General features: G+C 35.9%; 1 protein-coding gene across 3 annotated transcripts in view; it reads right to left on the bottom strand.

Moving 5' to 3' along the window:
• The window catches only part of CADPS2 (calcium dependent secretion activator 2), a 282475-nt gene that overhangs the window by 152046 nt on the left and 106538 nt on the right, over positions 1 to 23891 (bottom strand). For all 3 annotated transcript variants that reach the window (XM_041471490.1, XM_041471489.1, XM_041471488.1), the window contains exons 4-6: positions 16713 to 16793; positions 14874 to 15110; positions 11635 to 11756 (exon numbers count right to left, since the gene is read on the bottom strand). In XM_041471490.1, the coding sequence (XP_041327424.1) occupies positions 11635 to 11756; positions 14874 to 15110; positions 16713 to 16793 (440 nt within the window). The remainder of the gene's footprint in view (positions 1 to 11634; positions 11757 to 14873; positions 15111 to 16712; positions 16794 to 23891) is intronic.

Raw genomic sequence — 23891 nt, forward strand, 5'->3', positions numbered from 1 at the left:
AACATCCCTAATTCTGCCTCTTCAGGCTCTCATTTCACCACATAATTTTCCTCTGTTTAAATAATTTTTCTGCTTTTACCTACTCATTCTCTTTACTATAGAAACTGCAGTGATTTGATGTTTGTTCATCTTTAACCACAAGTCACAGTCTTTTCACCATATTTCTCTGCTGCTGTCAGAGGTACGTGGGTTGATATAGTAATTAGAGACAAAATATATTGCCAAAGTTTATTTCCCTTCACTGCATAAGTACCTACTGCCTGCAAGAAGGTGAATGTTTATTTCAGCTGAAGATTTATCACTGTGTCACCGAAAACCCTCTAAGGGAATTTATTCTTCTACTTCAGTTTAGAACACATTTCATACACTGGAAACAGCAGCAAATTTTTTTTTTTTACATTTAACTCATGGTCTCTGTTAGTCAAAACTTTTTTTATGAGATCATGGGAGTGAATGTAATAAAATTTATTATGCTAAGCAAAGATCTAGAAATTTTATTTTTGCGCTATTTATTGGAATACTTTATTTCTGATAAAATACCAACTCTACAGAGTTTTTACACCATTTTTTGTCCTCAGCAATATGGAAATCTCATTTTCAAAACCAGGATCAGAGTGTATTGGTGTCCTTGGTGCCATCTTCTGCATCTTTCTGGGTTTGATTTTGGGTTTAAGTCTTCTACATAATCTCAACGTGTTTCTTAAATATTAATTAAATTACCTTAAGACGCCCTCTGGAAGAGTTTTCTTATTTGCTATCCAAACAGGGATGTGGAAGAGCTGGAGAGAGCAGGAAGACCCACCCAAGCCAGTTTGTTAAGCATCTTACTGCTCCACAGGAGTAAGAGATTTACCAGCTCTTCATCTCCGCACATCTTGGAGCCAGACTGAATAGTATGTTGAGGTCTCTGCAATATCTTTGTGTTTCAGCTATGTCAAGAACCTTTACAACTCTGCTGTTTCTACTTTGTTTAGAAACAAGCTTTAACTGTATAAAATCAGGTATCTATAACCCTCAGGTTACAAATCATACTCACAGCGCAAGTTATATGAAATACCACGAAACTAAAGGACAGAGGAGGCTCAGCACCCCCTGACACACCCAAGTACACTGATACATTGAAGCACTTCAAACCAGGTCTGAAAAACCTTCTGTTGTTAGTGAAGGATTGTGTGAGTGTGGAATTTATGAAGTGTTGCATATTACTATGTCCAGCTGCACAGATACAGAGAGGAAATGTGAGACCGCCAGCCAGGCGCTGTACCAGCAGTGCAAGTCACCCCACAGCAATGTGACAATAAATCTATAATGTGACGAGGAGGCTCCACTCACACAAATAAAAATAGAGTTAAATCCATACTTATCTGATTTTGGTGTTTTTACTGAGACTCCTAAAGAGAGTATTAGTTGGTGCTAATTGCTACTTGTTCTTCCCCGCTGATACTTGGAAAAATATCACAAGCATTTAATTTTCTCTTCTGAGCACAAAATTACTCATCCATTTGTTAATGATTGACACCAGGACGCTACACTAGAAATCACAGATTTAACTCTAACAGCTGTCTCATACAGCCCAAAAGCATGTTTATTTTTTCTTATGACTACCATACAAAATAATATGAACATTGCAGCTTCTCCCTTTGAAAAAGGATATTCAAAGGTACTGCACATGGAAGAAGTTTATTGTGCACCATTAAGGATTTAATAGGGTAAAAACCAGTCTGTATATGCAACATTACAATCACTATTTTTATGAATTTATTTATTTATTTATTTATTTAGGTATGCATTCTCCAGTACATCAGTGGGACCTGGAATTAATGCTTGGAGCCTCCAGGGAAAGAGCTTGTATTTCTATAATGCTTAGAATGGGATTTACATTGCAAATGTTTTCCCTGGAAAATATTTCTTTGTTTCTTTACTTTAAAATTACTCATTTATTTTAATGGAAGAACACGGAGCATAATTTCATTGCTCAGAGCAAGCACATTAAACTGCAGCTGAAAAGCAAGGCACAAAGAAAGTTCTAAATAAATAATAAAAACCTTTCACAGCAGAAGCACAGACAAGTCCCACGCTCAGGCAAACTGAACCAGGAGGTAGCCATGTGTCTGGCCTTTCATTACTGACCTCACCTAATCTTCTGTGCTTCCCTGTGTTACTGTGATTCCACTACTTTAAGCACAAATCTTGAGGAGAACTACAGATTCATTGTTTTACCATCCCTATTGAAGAAACACTGATACTTTGCATAAATGCTTTCTCTATTTAGCTACTATCTTATGGACTGTCAGCTATTGAAGGAGAATGACAATGGTAATGGTTTTAACCCTGAGGTTCCAATCAAAGTGTTCCTAAAGCTACAAAATGTAGATATGAGAAAAATAAATTGTTCTACAGAGGTGAATGACAGGAGAAAGGGAAAATACAGTGAAAAGGGAAGTCCTGGTGTAAGCATGGAAAGTCACGGAACTACTTTTAAAGGTCACCTTTGATTCCACCTAAGCAGAGTCTACATTACTGTCTTTTACCCTTTATCATTTATTTCTGTCTATATGGGAACTTTTGACCCAGCACTAATAGTTTGAAATGCAGACTAACAAACCATCTCTTCAGCACTTCCCTTCCAGAAAATTTGTGTACAGCACCTGCAGCTGCACACATTAAGCAGCCCATTGCTTAATTTCTGAATGCATTGTTGAGTCACTATCTAGTGTAGTCACTCAAAAAAAAAGTAAATGCTTGGGTAATTTTTTTCTTTTTCTGTGGATTCAGCAGCAAAATTAAGGGGTTTTACGGTGATTTTTACAAAACACTGGGAATCCCTTCTTGGAACTTTTTTCTCAAGGAACAGAAAGCTCCAAATTGTAATTTCAGCAACAGCAAGGATATGGCGTTTTGATGGATATGCTATATTGTAATGTTCCTTTACACAGCTAGACTAATATGAAAGGAAAAAAAGAATAATCTGTTAGAATGCAGATTTATTTTTTTTTCAGGATGTGCTTTTGGTAAAATAACAACTGTTTTAAATAAAGGAATTAACAGAGCTCAAAATTACTGTTTATCTGAGAGCTAATAATGATCTATGCACAAATGTATTTATTTTTAAGCATAAAAAATTATTAATATATGAAAAAACGACTTGTAAAAAAAAACATAAGAAAACTCTGTCTAGTTTTTTTTTTTTTTTTTTCAAACAAAAAAGTATCTAATAGAAACCAGAAAAGCAAACCAGAAGAAGGGTCCTGTGCATAATAAGCACTTAAGTAAAAACACTCATTTAGGCTTCCTACACTGAAAAGAAGAAAAGTGCACTCTAACAGTACAGAATGCTATTATGACAAGTATTGTCATTACAAACATAAAACAGTATGAATAAATTATTAGTCTTGCTTTCCCATCTCACTTTCAATACAGGCAACCAAGACACAAGCCAGGGTGAAAATTTCCATGGGTATGTATCTAGACTGACACACTGCCAGGTGCTGGCAACCACTGGTACGTATCAAGTGAACAATTCATGACAGACATTACCTCCTGTTTCCCACCAAGGTTCAAACCCATCTGGAGACTGATGATGGGCACAAGGGCAAGACATGGTCTCAAAATTTCTATATGAATATTTATTTAACTTTTTCCTTGAAAGAGATAGTTATGAATCCATCAAAATACCATTAAAAGTTGCAACTCCTATTAACTTCATGTTACTTTGTATTTCTGTGACACTTTAAGCATTCAAAATCTTGTACGAACATTGATAAACTCACAGTACTTTGATGAAGCAGGTAGATGCTGTCATGTCAGTCTAAAGATGTGGGAAAACAAATCACAAACTAGGCTGACCTACCTGGGCCTGCAGAGTCTATCCATAAAAGAGCCAGGAATAAAATCAGAAAATGTCAGTATTCCAGTTGGCGTAAGACCAATTGGTGTGTTTTATTCTGAAACCCCCTCTACTGCTCTTTCTGACTCGTACTGCTCTTACCAGCTGTCCACAGTACCCTGCCTTTGTTTTTGCTGTCCTCCTACCCTCAATCCACTGGTATTGCTTTTAAATAGGCACATTAACCTGTAGACTCACACCTTAAATGATCCATAGTTATTAAGAAATTTCAGGATCTATAAATATATTTTCTTCACCTGTTCAGTGGACTATTCTGCATTCTAGAAGTACTGGACCTCTGGACACCTCTGAGGATCAATGCACATACTAACACAGTGACAGCAAAGAAGAGTCTGCCCATAGTGGGCTGAAAAACAGTTTCCTGAATGTCATGAGCATTTGAGATGTATAAAGTATTCTTAGCCTGAACAGGATCCAAAGGCAGAAACTTATCTCTTTCAAATCCTTTTTCTCAAGATTTCTCTTTACCCAAAACAACAACCCTAAACTAAATTAGGCTGTAAAACGTGTTGCAATTCAAACACTATATCTAGTAAAATATTTAGCAGTTAATTTGAATGTATCCGTGTCATATTGCTTACAAGACATATAAACAAATTTTTGAAAGGTCTCTTCAAATCAAGATACAAGAACAGGATATTCTTTAAATGTAAAACTGGACATTTAGGTCATATCAAAATTTAAGAAGAATCCAAAGGAGTTGTTTTCATGTCAACTATTGCCCACAAACAATAATTGAACTTTTCCAAGGTAAGACAGGTGCAGACCACTCTGAAATACAAATTTCAAATTCACTCTACTGAAGTATTCCAGGAGGAGAAGGAAGGTAAAATTTGAGGTAATCCTTCTCAACCCCACCTTTTTCTTTGACAGACCACATCCCTCTAGAAGATACTTTACAGGCTGCCCTTGCCTTCAGCTTGACCCAGACAGAGACCAGGTAGATATATTAGTATAAGGCTTATCTGGATCAAAACCATTTTGCTTATAAGCAAGATTTAATTAGCTTTGGCTTCACCATGCTATTCATAGCCAAAGACCTCCCACTTTTAAGCTGGATCACACATCTACATATGTTTTAGCATGATGTTATAGAAAGCTTATTCGTGTCTGTAAGATATTAGTTGCATTTGTTGTGGGTCAGGTGGGAATGAGGATGGAAACAGAGACAAATTGTGCATAAAGCAGTGTGTAGTCTTCCTCCAAGATTGTTATAGTGAAAGGCATGAGTGGGACATGCATCTTCAAACCCAAAGAATTTCCAAAATGCACTGTGAAATAAAACTGGTTTCAGTCTTGCAAGAGACATGTAACATAATATTACATTTTAAAAGAGGACAGATACATAGCTATTCTTTCCAGTGGTGCCTCTGGATGAGGAGGGTTAATACTCTCTCTTTATGCTATATGTATTAGATAGGGTATATATATTATATACCCTAATATATGTCTTGGTGACATAAGGATTATGTTTATTGTTAACTATCCAAATACAGCAGGGAATACAACCAAACTTAATTATCGCCTTTCATCCCATTTTCTTCCATGCTATGCTTCTTTATCTGAAAACGGAATATTTCCTTCTAACAAAAGTGGCTTTCTCAAGTCCCTTGATAGAACAGACTTAGACTATTTTGGGAGTTAATCATAGAATCACCATAAAATTTAGGCTGAAAGGAACCTCTAGAGGGCACCTACTTCAAACCTGTGCAGAGCAAGAACAGTTAAAATTAGGTTGCTCAGGTTATTATCCAGTGGAGTTTCAAATGTATTTTAATATTGTGTCTGTATATAATTCATATTTCTCTGCAATAAGAGAGATGAAAAATTTCTTCTACAATATAAAATAGTAATCAATGACAGATTATAAAACCAAGGCACCAAGTGAAACTTGGTGAAACTCTCTTTTGTGAAACTTTTCCATCATGAATCCAGAAGACACACTGGGATAAATGTGTATTCTTTTTCTTCTCCATCATTTCCTTTGCAGAACCAAGGAAATATCAGATAATTTTCTACTGTTAATTTCCTTTTTTTCCCTCTTAACAGCTGGATAACAAACATATATGGTATTTAATCAATGCACTCAATTTTTTTAAAGATTGTTTCTTCACTGTATTTTGTGAATTGCTCCAAAAAGAAACACATACTTATATATGACAACAAGTACATAATGATGGAATTTTTACTTCAGAGATATAAAGGTGAACTTTAGAGAAAATGATAGTAACAATCCTTACACTCAGTCAAGCCTAGTTTATGAAAGCAGACACACTTTGTTTCCTGTCATCATCCCCACTAGTCCACTTAAAATTCCAAAATACCATTAAAGGATCATGCTCACCTTCACCAGGTTTTCAGCATCGTATACATCAGCATAATTATGTCTCTCAAACTTAAGCCTGTGAAATGATATTACTAAAAATACACTGATGTTCTCTAGCACATAACCTCGCTTTCGTAAATGTTGCCTAAAATGTATTTATGACTTAAAGAAAATAACTCTGTATGCCAAAAGTAGGATGAACTACTTTTTAGTTGATCTGTGAGATCAACACTGGATTTTGCAACACCTAGCTGCAAGTAGAAATCTTTCAGAGGTAATAAACAGTCAAAAGAACAGGTGAAAGTAAAAAACCCTGATCAAGAAGCTAAATCCTAAAGAAAATTTATCCTCAGAAGATACAATAGGAAGCATATGAACAGAAAGCTAAGCACAGTTATATCAGGTACTATGAAAATGCAGTCTTATTAGTCCCACAGAGAAAATCCCATGCTCCAATATACCTATTTCAGTAAAAAAAGCACCCAAACAAAGAACAGAAAACCCTGTAAACGCTGTAAGGAGAGTCAGTCAGCTTGCCAGCAACAGAGGAGTTTGATTACTGCCTCTCTGATCAGCCAAAATGTGTGTTTCTGTCCCGCCTTTCTTCCTATATATATTCTCTCATTTTCTATTTAAGAATCCAAGCAATATGAGGCAAGTAAAACTTCTTCATTCTACCTCTTCTCTTGTGCAAAAGCAAGAACATCAATTCCTACACATGAAAACAATATGACGAATGACTGCAGAAAACTAACAGTACAATTAAAGTATTACTGAATGAAACAAACTTCATTTATGCACGTGTATCAGGCAGAGAGCAGTTGCATGTGGGAAAAGAGGAGTAGGTGTGCTTTCTCTTTCTTTGCACACTGTACGTCTGTGTTGTCAACCACAAGCTAGGTGACAGCTTTAAGTGTTACTGTCCCCTTGTTTCCCTTAATCAAAAACAAAAAAACTATAAAGATGCAGAGACTATGATGAAGATGAAGAAAGAAAACTTTCAGATGTTTGGAACATGACTGTTATTTGGATAAAATAAATAAATAAAATAAATGTTATTTATCCTTTTTCTTTTCAGAAATGTTGTATTAGGCCACGTTCTCAAAACATCGTATTAAAAAAGTACTATTTTTTTTATGACTGATCATGTCATTTAAGAAAGTCTGAAATTTTATAAATTAGGCTTTTTCTCCATTTTTAAACTGCTCTATGGAAGTTTTTCTATGCAATCTTTAGTTAATGCACAAGTTCTTATACTTCAAATACTTTATGGAATGAATGATGGTAGAATATGGCATAAAAATAATGTAAGCAGCACTTACTTTATTTGTGTAGTACTGACTGAGGTTCCCTGCCTCCTCTAGTCAGATTTAATCATGCATTCTTCACATACTTCTAACATATAATAGCCCTTTTAGTAAGATTCTACAATCACTGGCAGTAAAATATGATCATCTTATTTGTCTTGTTCACATGAAGAATAAATATCCTGTCTCTATTAAAGTTTTATCATCATCAAGATATGATCTTTTCTGATTGCATAAGTATGTGACAAGAAAATGTCACGTGTAGTACTAAATGATGGTATGTTCCCATTTTTTATTTTTAGGCATGATTTTACATGCCTAAATCACTACACTTTGAAGAAATCACATTATTTAATATTCAGAATGAATAAAAATCAAGGATAAGAAAGAAATGTGGATACCTGACTCCAAAAGACTAAAAATAAGATGACTTCAATAACGTCTGAAAAATGAAATTAGCACTGGATTTCTGCAGATGACCCCCTGTGGCATCACAGCAACAAAGTTATGCAAAGCTTCACACAACTAAAAGGGCCCTCTGAGGGCACTGCTTACTGATCTCTGGTAGAAAAGGTCACAGCTATGTTGGAGGGATTTTCAGCAGGGCTAAAACAGTTGGAAGGAATGAAGAAATACTTCACAGGCAGTTATAAAAATTTTATTTGGTTTGCATGTGAAGCTGTGTAAGTGATCTGTTTGTAAAAATGTCCAAGACATAATCTCAGTAAAACTACGTCATTCTGTAGCATTTGCATTTTAGAATGACCATTAGTTACTCGGTAAGATACATATAAAGCAGCACTTCATTTAAGTTGCTAAAGAAGAAAATGAAGCGCTGAAACATAAACTTACAAAAGTTATTATTCAAAGAGAGAGAAAGCAGGATTTAAATGCATTAAAAAACCAGAAAATATTTACTACTGATGAAAACTGAAAGCCCCTTCAAGGGACCTTTATTAGGTATCTTCCCTTTAAGAATGAATATTGCTTCTAGTTTTTGTATTACTCTTAAGATGGCACTCAGGGATTTAGAGGAATACTTATATACATGAATAAAAATACTTGTGGAAATATTCAGCATTTGGAATAACAGATAAATTGTGAATTAAGTGTGCACTTGACTCATGTTTCCATTAATCTCTCCTCCAAGATCACACTGTCTTGCAGTGGCATTTTGAAACATTCATCTGAGTACCTTATTTTATTCTTTTCACTGTAAAAGCCTTTGAATTTTCTGAGTAGTAGCACTGCACTGCATATAGTGATATTTCAAGGATGAAAAAAATAGGCCTAAATAATTCTTTATACTGGTTTGTTTTCGGGCTTTTTTTAATCAATGTAGCTACCAGTTCAAAACAATAAACTGACAACAGAAGAATGTCTCCAACCAGCAGTCCCCACAGCAGGCTGGTGGTAATCATTCGCTTTGCATCACTGTCTCATTCTATGCTTAGTATGAGAGCTTTGGTACCCTTTTCTAGCTGCACATCCTACTTAAAATCTGAAGTTACGATCTCCTCCAGCCTCATTGCTACTTTTCCTTCATATCAGAAAGACAGTACTGAAAATTATACCAGTAAAAGCCAGCTCCAGCAGCAGGCGAAGCAGGCAGGCAGCAGCCTCAGGCACCTGACAGCTGTTTTTTCTGTATCAGGAAAGAGAAGGTCTGGCTGTGCCTGCTCACCAGTGCTCTTCCACCAGTGTAATTTCTGATTAAACTCTGCTAAGCCCTCTTGGTTGCCTCCACCATCAATCAATAAAAGCAATATTGCTCCTGCCAAAAAAACCTGATTCGGCTCTAACAGAAAAACTAAACTATAGAAGAAAGCATGTCCCTTTCCATAGGCAGTTTCCTCCATCTTCTTACTGCTTGCTCGTAATTTGCTTATTTCATGCTTGTCTAATTTAATATCCTCCCCCATTGCCTGAAACGAGGTCTCTATCTGTGCTCAAAAGCTAAGTCTCTAAATACTCATAATCATACTGCATGCCAATGTCTCCTAATCACTCTTGCCAGAAATGGAAAAGAGCACAACTCAGAGAAGGACAAGAACTAGATAGTTTCAGAGCTCTATAATTCTTGCCCCTTTAAGTTGCACTGTTTTACAAGTCAGCAGGTCAACAGCACCAGTAACTCCCATTTCTGTGCTTCCAGACTACAGTTCAGGGCATTTCTCAAAAATTCGTCTTCTAAAAACGCATAATTTTTTGCAAACAAATCCATATGACTTTGGTTTGTACAACATCACTTAGATGGAATAGCCCATAACCTGTCTTTCTCCCATATTCAATCAACTCATACCTTTTGAGTCTGAAGTTCATTAAATCAGTTCACAAGCTTGGAGCAGCTCCTAACATTACACCTTTTCCTAGAAACACTTCAGTTGTTCTTGTATTGACTCCACCTTTTCTGGAACTTCCTTTTTACAAAGCTTCCACTTTTACAAGTAGGAAAATCAATTATTCTCTTGGTAATTTTTAGTTGATGCATCTATATACTTCTGATTGATTTTACAACATTTACCTTAACCTGCAGTATGAAATAAGTAAGCCATGAACTGATTGTGAGCCATCCCTATCATGTTCTGTTCACCATATCTGGAAATAGCCAGAGAAAACAAAACCCTTGACATCCTCAGACTGCTCTTTGAAAGGAAGATAAACATGTCCAAAATTCAAAAACTTGTGTATTCTAGTTGATTTTAAAACTCATACCAATGACATCAGAGGTTAACCAAGTGTTTAAAACAGACCTGAACAAGTTCAAGGGTGAGGAAAAAGAGCAATACACCATGAGAAGAAACAAGAACCTTGGCTGTGTCAGCGGGCAAAGGCTGTAGGCACATGCTGCAGGGAACCACATGAGAGCAACCGTAAGACAAAGGACAGTTTGGAGATGTGCCCTCCATAAAAAAACTTAGTGGGTCTCATGGGACCCTGAACCACCAGAAAACACCCCAAAAGGTCAAGAAAGAAGCAGGTGTTGTTGAATACCCACTTATGACCTTGCTTCAATGTGTACATCTTTCGTCTTTTTTATTATGGCTCCTTTTAGAAGGCCCTCATAGTACATGGAAATGATAAGAATAAGCATTCCAATACCCTGGAGAAGGAACACAGCCAGGGACTGTGACAAATGAATTTTACATCTTGTCCCACTTACTTAGTGTTCTGCAAAGCTGTTTGAATATGCTGCTGGCTTATTTGCCAAGGAAAGTTGCTACAGCCAGAATAAAGTCCACCAAATTAGATCTCCTTCTACTCCCAACTGTAGAGGAGACAGATAAAATTGTACTTCTAATTTTGTCTAAAAAAAATTCTGTCTTTGTGGTCCGAATGGAATAGAAACTACCATCCCAATTCCACAGAAGATGTTTTATCAGATACTGTAACAACAGCAATTTTTAAATTGTCTTTCACACGGCACACTATGGTGCCAGTAAAACCCCAACATACTGTCTGGAAAGTTATCTACAAAAGATTCCAAATGACATTTTAACAGAGTGAAAAGTGTCTGAAGACAGTGTGTAGGTCAAACAAATCAACCAATTTAATTTCTTACTCTCTGCTACACTAACTGGTTCAACTACAGATGGCATGATGTTATCCCCCTCCAAGTCAGTTTGCTGACTGGCTCCATCAAAAATTAATTGAAAGAACTGGATCCTATAATTTAAAATGAAATAGGCTCAGCAGGTGAGCAAGCTTTGTCAAGATTGATTACTGAGTATTGATTTCCCTCCAATTGTAGAAGTTACACTCCACAAGGCCACCTGCACATTAACCTAGAATACATAAAATCACCTCAGGCTAACATCTATCAAGAGGTTTGTGTTTTTGGAGGACGCAGTCTCTAGTTCTCTTCCTCACCCGCACATTCAATGGCTTTCATTTGGACAGCATCCACACTTTGAACTTACTTCACCCTAAGTATTATTTGTATTTTAACTTCTCAGAAAGAATTTGAGATAACTACTCAGGGAAAAAATCACATAACCTAGCACTAAGCTAATTGTAAAAATTGTAAAGAAAACCAGACAAGTTCTCCCATGACAGAAAAGAGATACTGATGCAGCAACAGCAGAGTAGCTTACTGTGGCCTGGAAGCTTCTGCTTGGTCTGTCTGGAGCTTTTCGCCCCCTTCCACTTCCATGGTGCAGTAGACAATCCGATTGGGAGCAACTGACTTTAAACCTTGCACTTCCATTATAACAATCTGAGGAAAAGAGAGCAAATAATTTATCCTTCAGAAAAAATTACACGCCACAATTACTGCAGTACTAAGCTCTGTGAAGATTAAAAAAAAGATTAAAAAATCCCCAAAATCCCAAAGCCCACTCACTCAAAAAGACAGAACAGAGTTTTGATTTTATCTTCTTTTTCCACTTTCAACAACATCTAAAAGGAATTGAAATTTTTGCTCTGTTTCTACTTGGGCAGTGACCAAAAACTCACTCCAATCATAATTTAAATGCCAGTAGCACAATTTGAGACTCATGTCTGAACATAATTCTAAATATACATGAGAAACTGTATCTTTTAATCAGTCATCTAAGTGAATATTTATAGAACAAATAGGTTTCTAAGTCTGATGGTAAACAAGTAAGTACATTGATCATATCTAGACAAGTAAATTATGGTGCTGTGTCTCTGGAGGCTGTAACCCTTGAACCTCAGAAGGGATTTGGTGTTGTTCTGAGCAAGAGGCAGGTCAGAGCACTGGTATCAGCTCCTCTAAGTTTTTTCCCCACTATGCACATCCTTCTCCCAGTGCAGTACTTGCAGTCAGGTTCAGTATGCATATGGGGAAGAGGGAGATGAGAAACAGAAAAAGCCACCACTACCAGCTGTGCCCTGCAAGTTTTCCTCACCAGGGAAATTTTCAGCTTGGCAGATCCTGTAGATTTTCACCTTCTCTAGAGTACTCTAACTCAGAAAAGTCAAATGCAGCTCTATTTTAAATGCTTCTGCTTTCTCTAAATCTTGTCACAGTGTGAAATTATTGGAATTTTTGCATTTCAGATGTTTCTAATTTAGAAGATTTGAGAACACAGTCCGGTTCCCCTGGTTTCTTTGGAAAAGCTGCTTTTCTTGCCAGGTCCCTTTGGGCCCATGCAAAGAAACTGGGAAAAAGGTACTCTATCAGCAGAAGCTGACCTCAACCAAGTCTTACATGTAAACAAACATTTGTTTAATTTATTTTAAAGGTGCCAGAAGCAATGACTACTTTTGGCCTCATTACAGTCAACAGGCTTCTTAGGGCAGCAAGCAACTACTAAATATGTTGCTACTAAACTTCTTTGCATGTGTGCCACTTTGTTCCAATTCAAGTAAATTAAACCAGACTTCACCCCCAGCTATAAAATCCTTTTTTCTTTAAATCTCCCTGAATAATAGAAATAGATACATGTCTTGCAAAATTGCTAGTTTGTAAATATTACAGTGAGACAACAGTCATTGCTCATTTAGACCATTTTTATATTTCCCATAAATAATCAACACTGCCTATTATGGTTCATAAATAGTAACAGAAATCCAGGGAGAATGATCAAGTCATCCCTCTTTTCTATCTGTTGTTCAGGAACTCAAGCAGTTAGATAGCACTAAAGATCCTTCTAGGTAATACTGACTATATGGTCTTTCCACATAGCAAATATATGTCCTTGCTAAATACTGACTTCATGTTTACTCATTTTTATGTTGATACTTCTTTTCCTGAGTTTCCAACTTAACCGCACAGTACACTTCTCTTTGGTAACAATCCAGCCCTGGAAAAAAGTTGCATTTCATTCATTCCAAAGGAAACTGTCACTAGTGGATGTATTAGCTCATTAGCTGATAAACAACTTCCTAAATGCTTGTCTACATTTGAAACTGTCTAACAGCTGAAGAATACAAATAAGTCTTGTCCTACTACTATGGGGTTTTTGTAAATTTTTTTCTAAATTTCTGCAAAGAGGATATTTAAGGAAATATTCAAATTGTAAAAAAAAAGTGGCTGTTGCTTGCAGTGATGCTCAGGAATGTCTCTGACCTTAGTCAGTAAGGTCTACTCCCACTAGAACACTGTTAATATTACTAGCAAGTTCTACTATTTATAATAACAATGCACAGTGACAGCAAGAATCCTGGCCACTTTACTCCACATCTAGAAATTTTAGGGTACTTCCACTCTGTCCTACATGATGTAGATCTCCTAATCATTCAGGTGCTACATCAGCAGCCCTCAATGGGGATTCTGCTGGTTACCCTACAAATGAGTCCCCACACAAGATGTGACATAGATATGTTTATCTGTTATTCAAAACATGTGAAATTGTGCACATTTGACCTCACATTTTCAAAGAAGTAAGTACTCTGTCTTCTAGGAAATGCTTTCAGAATTTCTTATTTGGCCATTTGCGTAGAAAAAGATCACATCTCTCATATTTCAGTCTTCATTAATATCAATTCAACTGTTTCCTTTTGCCCTTGTACCTTCTGTGATTTTGCTTCTCAAGAGCAAAAGACGCACACACTGTTTGGCAAGAGAGTCAACTTACATGGTAACTATCATGTCTAAGATGAAAACCTGCCCCACTAAAAAACTATCTCATGTACAGTAATACTTTAATTCTTTGCCTCGCACGGGATGAACTGTGGATTAATTATCTTGCAGCAAATCTCTTCATTGCTAATGGGGAAAAAGGAAAAAAAAAAAACTAAATGATCTTTAAGGTCCCTTCCAACGCAAGCCATTCTAGGATTCTATTCTGTCATCAGAATTGTTTAATAACCAAATGTATTTGTGGCTTCCTCTTGAAGTAAACTGAAATCTACACAGACTAGGACTGCATCCCTACAGGCCAGACTTCCTGCATAATCTCAGGAAAAACAAGAAAGATTCTTGAGGAAAATGCAGACATTTATAAAAAAACTGCTAGGATCACCAGTAAAGAAAAATCACTGTGTCTTATCTAAATGCTTCCAGTGAGAAAACTCTATTCATGTATAAAATTCCAGGAAGGCATTCCTGATAATAACAGTGTTTCATTTTTACATTTAGAATTATACTTAGCTATTTAATAAACTGGAATTCATTTAAAGTTACATTTGTATGGGAGATTCAACTTCCCACACTACTGTGTGGGCCCAAATGCAACTACTGCTGCAAGACAAAAATGCATCATCCAGCTGTATTCTAAATCCTAATTACCAAAGATACAGAGCATAATTAACTTCTTCAACATAACATTCTAAAAATATCAAGAAAGGACTAATAAAAAAAGAGTATCAAGACAGATATTCTAGCAATTTATGCCATCAACGAGTTTTCTGTGAAATTTGCAATTACCTCTAATGTGAAGGAGAGAACCACATCAGACTTTGACAGCTGAACTTCATTTTCGTCTCCTATGTCCAAGAATGCAGAATTCTGTGATCGCTTTAACTTCTGCAGTTTGAATTCTGGCCCACCTTTAGACACTGGCAGACTTTCCAGATTTGCCATCAGCAAATTCACTGAAGACCGCAACTCTTCTATGTACATGTTCTCCATTTCCCTTGTTACAAATTTTGGGAATTTTCTTTCCTTGGAAAACAAATTTTAAAAGACAGGGTGAAAAAAAAAATTCCCACATTATCGATCATATTAATTTACCGACTTGCTTTCAGTTAAGAGGCAATAAATAAGAATATAAGTCATAATTTCAGTGTCTATACATTTTTATGTCTTCAAAACAGTAATGAAAAGCAAATCCTTTCCCATAAATACAGTACAGTTAATTTTGGAAAGAAGAAATAAAGTAAAAATAGAACCTTGCACATCTCCCTGAATCATTTAGCCATAAACCCAAGCTGAAGAACCACACATTAGGTATTTCTTTATGGGTGTTTTAAGCATAGTAATTAATAACACACCTTTAAGGTTACCTTCAATATTTTATAAACTGACATTTATAAAAAGACCTGTCCACTAGAAGTTTTGTTACTTCATCAGTTTCCCATGCTACCAATAATAAGTCAATCATATTCATGCTTCTAATATAAAGCTAATAAACTACAACCAGGACAAAAAATTCCTATCATTGCTTACCTTTATTTTTAATAATGGATCATTCATTTTGCAAGTAACGTTTACTTACAATGCACAGTTTTATTTTAAATAATAATCTTAAATAATAATACTAAATAATAATAATTTTAAATAATAATCCCTCTCTTAAACATTAGAGATAACTTAATAATCAATTTTTTCCTCTGTAGAAGTTAGACAATAGTATTTACATATTGTGTTTATAACAATAATCACAAAAAACCCCATATGTACACGTGTAGTGCATATATGAACTCATACAGAGCCAATTTTAGGCACAGTTTCTCCAAATATTTAATACTGGATGCTTACAAGAGTGTCATTCAAGATTAAACAAAAATGTAAATTATTCTAAAATATATGTTTTACATATAAATGAAAAACAAACACCAATCCTAATATATTGTCTGCAAATACAGGCCCCTTGCTCCTAAACTGGAAAATTTTTATCATTATGTGTTATAAGGCCCATCATAAAATGTTTTATATTAAAACCTTTACAGTTGATTTTGTTTCAATAACAAAGACCAAGCAAGTCGACTGTGACCAAAAAGTCCTGCAGCAAGTTGAGTAGACTGGCTCATCACAGCATGACAGAGCCAATAAATGACATATTAAAAAAAGCCCTAAAAATAAAAAGTAATTTATAGTCAGAGACTAAAAACACAGGCCAAGGCTCAGGGTTGCCTCGCAAAAAACCCCAAACCCTTAGCAATGTTTTTCAAACTGTACTATATCCTGTGAGGATCATTCAAATAATAATATGCCCACACAGAAGGCTTTTATTGTGTTCTTAAAATATCTTTCCTCTTGCTAAGATGCTTTTCCTACCCAATGTAAAAAAAATTAGGAAAATTGGACTTGCTGTTGAAGGAAATGTCAGATCACACAGGACAGGCCTTTCCAAAACCAGGTTTTGCTTTCTCCCTAGCCCAGCTGTCAGACACTCTTCAGAGCAGAAAGAAATGCATCTGCCAGCCTGTTTTCAAACAACCTTCTCCTTAATTTTAGAATAAGAATCAGGAAACATACTTTACGGATCATGCCACTCAATCTCATATGAAGATATGTTTTTGGAACAAGAAAGGAATCACTTACCCTTGCCATTTGTTCTGCCAGTTGCAGTCGTCCATCTAGTTCACGTCTTATCTGGGCTGCTTGCTCATCTCCATTATCCAGCTTGGAAAGAGAACAAAAATAAATCCAACTGTGAGAAACGCACTACATTTTAAATTTATAGCAAGCCATCTAGCTAAAAAACAAGAGAAATTAATTTTCATCTTAAAATTAGTGAAACACTAAATAAATACACATCTTTGAGGCTCACCAAGATGAAAGAAATATAATGGCCACCATACAGTCAGAGCAGTGAGGGTTTCTGAAGGGTAACCAGTGCTCCCTTGAATTTTTAATACTCAGGCTAAACATATTCACGCTTCTAATATAAACGTATTATTTCTGTGTAAAAATAGCAGCTAAGATAATTTCTCCATGAATCCTAAAACTGGAATGACACATTGGCTTAGAAAATGTTTGCAAGGAAATTTATCCTTTGCTGCCTTAAGTTCCTGTATAGGCATATATAGGTATATTGAATAAAACTTTGTGACTATGTCTCCTAAGAATAGTACTATTTCACACACAAAGCTCCTTTCTCCCAGTACTGCCCAACTGTTCACACCACGGCACGTCCAATTTGTGAACTTCCAATATTTTCATACTTACAGAATAGTCAGGACTAAACGTCTGACTTCTGTCAGGGAGGCAAAGGGGAAGGACACATCTCTTCACCTCAGCAGAACAGCTGGGTCTCAACAGGAATGAGACTGCCCAATGCATTTTTCAGCTGTTTACTTTGTAAGGGCAGTGGAAGGGAGGGAAGGTGAAGTGGGGCTTCAGCTCAATGCGTGGACCTGCACAGCTGGTTAAGAGGAAAAAAGAGTGACACATCTTGCCATCTCACCTGAACAATTGCCAAACAAGGACAGAGTTGCCATAGAGGGCCCTCTCTGTCCCTCGGGCTAAACACAGACATGTGACATGCTGAACCAACCCTAGTGCATTCAGTATACAGCCAAGGTTTAAGGATACCTGAATGGCTCTTAACTAAAGGAAAACTTAAAATGACTAGTGATGCAAATTGGCATAAACTGGTCCTTTAATTAAATCAGATCTCCAGCTAATGAACATACAGTTAGTTTGGGAAATTATTCATTACATTAAATGGAAGTTTTTCAGTGTTTTTCTCACTAAGACTGCTACTCTGAGTGTATCACGCCAAAGTTGTAACACCACCTCCTTTACAATGCTCCTTATTTAAATCCAATGCTTCTTAAACCAAAGCATTCATGAAAATTAGGATTCCAATTAAAAAAAAAAAAAAAAAAAAAAGAAAAAAAACACAATTAAAAATGCACAATCTAGTGCTTACAGGTCAATGTGCTTAATGCAAATCTGACCATATTGAGAAACAGGATGAAAAGTGTTTTCCTGCTAGTACAGAAGTGATAGGGAACATGGAATCTGTCACCTGTGCAATCTGGCATCTTACAAGATCCTTGGAGAAACTCAGCCAGGCTACCAGAAAGAAAGAGAACAAAAGGTGATGGCATCCCCAAAAGAGGCTCAAGTTCATACCAGAGAGCAGAAGATGGATCATGGCCCAGACTGGAAGGGTTCTCCCACTAAGCCTGTCAATTAATCTCCTCCTAACTTGACTCCTAATTTGACTGTGAGCATGAACAGCAAAGCTGTTCTTCATGAAAGAAAATATTTTAAGTTTTCAGAATACAGTTACGATATTCAAAACAAATTCCCAAGTTTGTATTCTTCCATTTCTCAAAAGGAGAGACTTATTGAACTTACCACTGAGAATATTTCTATTTTCTTTTATATTATACCACATAATTTTGTAATTATTTTTGTTTTCTCACTATAAAAGCCTGTCCAACAAGAAAAACTATTTTTTTTCTTTTTTTGGCTAAGAGAAGGTCAAAATTATTTTAATAATATATGCCATGACAGGCAATTGCTTGAAAATATCTGCTTGAAATTAATTTCAATTACTGAATTTTGATTTCTGCAAAAAGAAGAGTGTAGGAGAATGGAACAAAGCTAAAACCTTTTCCTGTGTCAATACACAACTGAAATGACTGCCTCCACTATTAATTCATTTGAAGAAGTAAGAGATTTTACTTGAAGACTGATATTTAGCAGTTTTTCCATTTTATAAAAAGATCATTCAAGTTAATGAATATGTAAGCTAATTTTGAAAATCTTAGCATCTTTTTCCTTTACTCCCCATTGCTTTTCATCATCTCTTTTTGCTTGAGTACTTAAAAAATGTGATTTCCCTACTTACTTATTTTAAAACTTCAGTCTTTTTCCTAAAGTACTTATAAATTCTAATGAGTTTGCTGTTTGCATGTAATGATGTTTTGTAAAGCATGGAAAGAAGCTGAAGAGGTGAAAAGCAAAGAAGTTTGCTTTACTTACATAGAAGACCCAAGGTAATAATGACTGGTAGGTCATTCACATCTGTCCCAGTAAGAAGTAATGCTGTTGATATTATTATTTTTGCAGTATGCAAAATGAAGTTATAATCAGAAAAACAGTAACCTTGATATCTCATTCCATGCAAGGTCATTTTATCTGGTTTTATTCTAAACTCAAAAAACTACACGAAAAAACAACTTTACAAGCAATGCACTGGAGTGATTATGAATGTGTACTCAATCATAATTTATTTATCTACTGAATATGAAGTGAAAACATCAGTAAGACAGAGAAAATTCTGGAAATGTAAGAATTTGGAATTTCTGAGTTGTGTCCATTTTTTTACATAGGGAGACACTTGATAGGACCCATCACATGAGTGGGGAGAAGTGACAACCATTAACATCAAGTGTACCCTTTTCCTTAATTCCGTATTTGAGGATCAGATCCATACCAAGACATCTGTGGATATCAAGCTATTACAACCATTGGAGTAATTTTCAAACTTAAATAAAAACTAGAAAAGCATGACACTGCATAGAAATTAATATAAATGCAACAGTGCAGAACAACTACTCAGATTCTTCTCAGTATTGCAATAGAAATTTGGTTGAAAGAAACCACTGATTTGAAAGGATTTATAATAGAGGCTTTGTAAAAAAGATTTTGTTTGGTTTTTTTTTAAGAACAATTCACATTTACATGGACATCACACATAATGTTTCCTACTCTTAAATATATAATGTTTTTTAAAAATTGCAGCATTAGAGATTATTGAAAAAGAGGGTATACAGAAATCCCATTTAACAAAGAGCTTCTCAGCTTGCTGCAACAATAAATGTACCATACCATAGCTATTCACTGATTTCATCAACACTAGAGATGCTTCCCTTGTCACAGATTGTATGCTAGCAGCAGGGGACCTCACTTCAGAACACTCTACAGACACCAGAGACCTGTTTTCAGTAAATCAGGTACATCAGAAGTCCTGACCAAACAAACCAATGTTTCCCCTAAATGCCACACATACAGTGTCAAAAACTTGTAAAACCTAGGCACAGACATTGACCCCCCTTTCAAGGGCTAGTTGATTCAGTTGGAACATTCCCAACTGAGCAAAAGCATGAGTAAGACAGGTTTTCTTTCTGCAAAGATGATAGTGATTTTTAAAGCTTCATCAGAAAAATCAGTACTTATTAGTGACTACACTTGCGTGCATAAAAAGCTACTTTGAAAAAAAAGACAGATCATCATCTCTCTTTTTCCCCCAATGGTGTTACATTAAAACAGTTTTCTAAAATAAACTTACCACCATCAGACATCAAGCTATTAATTAAAAAATATTGTTATTGAAGTTGCCTTTATTTTTTCTCACTCTGAAAAGGACAATCATCTTTGGAGACAGAGTGAGAGCGTGCTCAAAATGCAAGTTGCCCAACAATTCTTATTATGAGGATTACAGCTGCTTATATAAGTGTTCAGTTCTGAAAGACAGACTGAAGTTTTCTACTCCAAATTTCTGCTTTAAGGATTTCAGCCAAAACACTCCCTTGCTTTTGAAGAGACCATGCTAGACAATAGACAATACACTGCTTTATCTGTAATAAGGAAAGTGGTGACCATCTCTTCAAAGAGTTCAAGAGTATCTTGCTTTGAAACAAAGATCTGACATTTAGCAGGATCCCAACTGTGAAAATCAGCTCAATTCTGATCACATTATGAACTTTGAAAAATCACTTCTGCAGTAGTCAAGCTACAAGCAGCCAGAGGCTAAATCAAACTGCATTCAGACACATCTTCAGGTTGTGCTGCCCTCTGTCTTGAATCTGCAGAAGTCAATGCTCCTCAGTTTATCTGGTCATTTAAGTAAGACTGTAAACTTATCAGAGTTAAAAATTACTATTCAGAAACATCATGCTATCTTACTTGACAAACTGTTGCTTAATTTGTATGCCTGAACACCACAGAACAGAAATATCTCTGAATAAATGAATGTTTCTCTATTTTAACAGTTCGGAAAAAGACAGTATACTTTGTAATTCTTATTCAAATATTTTTTTTCTCTCTTAAAATTATTTACAAGGCTGTAATGTAGCAGTGTATTTTGGTCCAAAAGAAAAAAATGTACACTAGAAAAAAAATCTGGTTAATGTGCAACTTAAGGTATAAAAGGTACTAATGCTGCCAGGAGGTGCTGTGCTAAAGCCCCAGCACACACCTACACTACCCTACACACAAAGTCAGATACCCTATGCCCAAGAAACAAGATCAGCTTGTGTATAGATGTACACAAAACTGCTGCAAGTTATTGTTCTTGACCTTCACAATGCTCAAACCGATAGTTCCTTCATGTGACTATTTTATTACTGCTGTGTTAGCTTCCGTGCAGCTTTCTAATTCACAGTAACATCAACATGAAACTACAGATATATGCCCACAGCACTATAAATTTCTCTACATGTAATGACTAAAATGATGCTACACATATCTAAGTACTTGCTCTTCTTTCTGCAACATGAAATCCAAAGAATTTTTTCATTCTGTGTGACAGCAATGCTTGTTTTTCCTTTACAGCTACCTTTTGTCACACATAACCAAGTCCGAGCCTGCTGAGCTGAAAGGTTGTTTGCAGATGCCCCTGTGAGGTAACCTGCAGGGTCCATCCCTGATTACTGCCAGACAGCCAAGGTAAGAACTTCCAACATGAACCAAATGGAGCAAAGGACTTGGATCTAAATTGTTGAGATAATACAGTAATGAAAAAAAATGGTTTTCTGGAAGCAACTAATGGCATCCAGGATCAAGGCTGGAAGAGGACAGGGAAGTCCTAGCACTCAACTTTGGTCGTCAATCAAGAAAGCAGCAGGCAGGTAATGGGTGTAGGAGGTGCAAATACTGGCAGATTTCAGATCACTGTCCTTGCTACTCTTATGTCTGACTCTGAAAAAAAGGAGTTTTGCTTCAGACAGACCTGGCACCTCTCAGGCCTGCAGTATTCATTCCTGTGCTTATCTTTACACAGGCAGAGTTGCTTGAAAGGAGCAGACTGGGAAAAGAATAAAGGTGTCTGCAGTGTTAAGGAGGCACTATGCACTGAACACAAACGGCCTGCAGAGATTCCCAAAGGTTCCCAGGTTTCTGAACCAAGATTAGTGACTCAATATGGGAAAGTAGAAGAATCAACAAATTTCAGTTCAGGCCAAAAGAGAAGAACCATACCCAGTTCACAACTGAAATCACTTTTGGGCATGAATTCAACAGGACTTAACTTCTGAAGGATGAGACTGTGATGAAAGTAAATTGCCTCCACATCATACAGGAGGTAAAAAACAGATTTAGTTAAAGGGCAGGATGTGTGGAGCTTTCTTTACTGCTGGACCTTTTGATAAACCTCCTGCCTCCTGTTTCACAGCAAGAAAGACACAGCTATAAAAGTAAAGAAAATGTCATCACTCCTCTATTTCAGTGGAGGCTGTGCCATTTAGTTTTAGTTTTAAGATATTTTCTCTTCCTTGTCCATAGATTACACAGAGGATTAATTTTGATTCATAAAAGAGATCAATAAAATGATATTTTTCAACTCTCATATTCTCTGCATGCTGTAAAATCCCCATCGTGTATCATGCAAATGACTATGCTGACAGATGACCTAGACTGTGGTAGTGAAATCCTTTGAATTTCTCACAGAACTCTGCAAACCACAAATTTTAAAAACTCATTTTCTATATCTTGCTCTTCCCAACTCAGTCCTTTCCCCAGTCAACATACGCAAATCTGTCAAAAATCACTAGTTTTGGCAAATATATGGAAAATTTTGTTTTAGAATATGTGCAACAAAAAAAATCTAGTGAAACATAAGGGAAAGGGTGTCAAGATAGAGAAAATCTGAATAGTTAAAATAAAGAGGAAGAAAAGGCACTTACTTTTGAAATTATTTCTCTTGTAGAATGCAGTAGACATTTAAAAAAAATTATTACAAAACTCAGCTACCACTGAAATAATTTTTGCTTTCCATTTGTCTGCAGTAAGTAGACTTACAAAAGCTGTACAGGTCCAAAAGTCATATTAGGTGTTCAAACAACTTCTCCCAATGCACCATCAGGCCTCTCAGGCTTTTTGTATTGATTTTGCTCTAGCAGAGCACAAGATTGCCTCTCAGAAAACTGGTGAGGCCGATCACTCAGTTTTCTGGCAACACAGTGCCCAAGCATCTGTTAAAATTAATTTTAGTCAACAGTCTTACTGACTGCTAGTTTTTTTAACAGTTTTTTTTTTTTTTTTTTGGGGGGGGGGGGGGGGATGGTAAACAGCAGTTTTATAATCATATAAATATTGAAATTAGGATGGAAGGTCTTTAGATGAGCAGAGAAAGCAATTAGCATATCACTCTCTGTAGTGTGTCAATATTGTTAAAAACAAATAGTAATGAAGATAAAGAGCAAGGCCAGTCAACAGTCAAATACTCTACACTGGATTCAGCTGATTAGAAAAAAAAATCCAATCAAATCAGTGTTTTCAAAAATTGTGCCTTGAGGACCTTCAATGTGTACATATGCAAAATGTGTATAGGACCTCATTAGAATTTTTTAAAAAATCTTTGTATGACCTAAAAAGCTCTAAAAAATCATGTACAATCTCAGATAGTGAGATACTTTGTTCTCTGAAATGTTTTTATGAAGTCCTGAACCTGTTTATTTGATTCCAATATTGATTTGCAAGAAATCGCTTATATTAATTGCTTGTACTCATTAATTACACTTGCTATATACTGATTTATAAAAT

This window comes from Pyrgilauda ruficollis, unplaced genomic scaffold, assembly GCF_017590135.1.
Source record: "Pyrgilauda ruficollis isolate IOZ18807 unplaced genomic scaffold, ASM1759013v1 scaffold27, whole genome shotgun sequence".
Classification (NCBI taxonomy): Eukaryota; Metazoa; Chordata; class Aves; order Passeriformes; family Passeridae; genus Pyrgilauda; species Pyrgilauda ruficollis.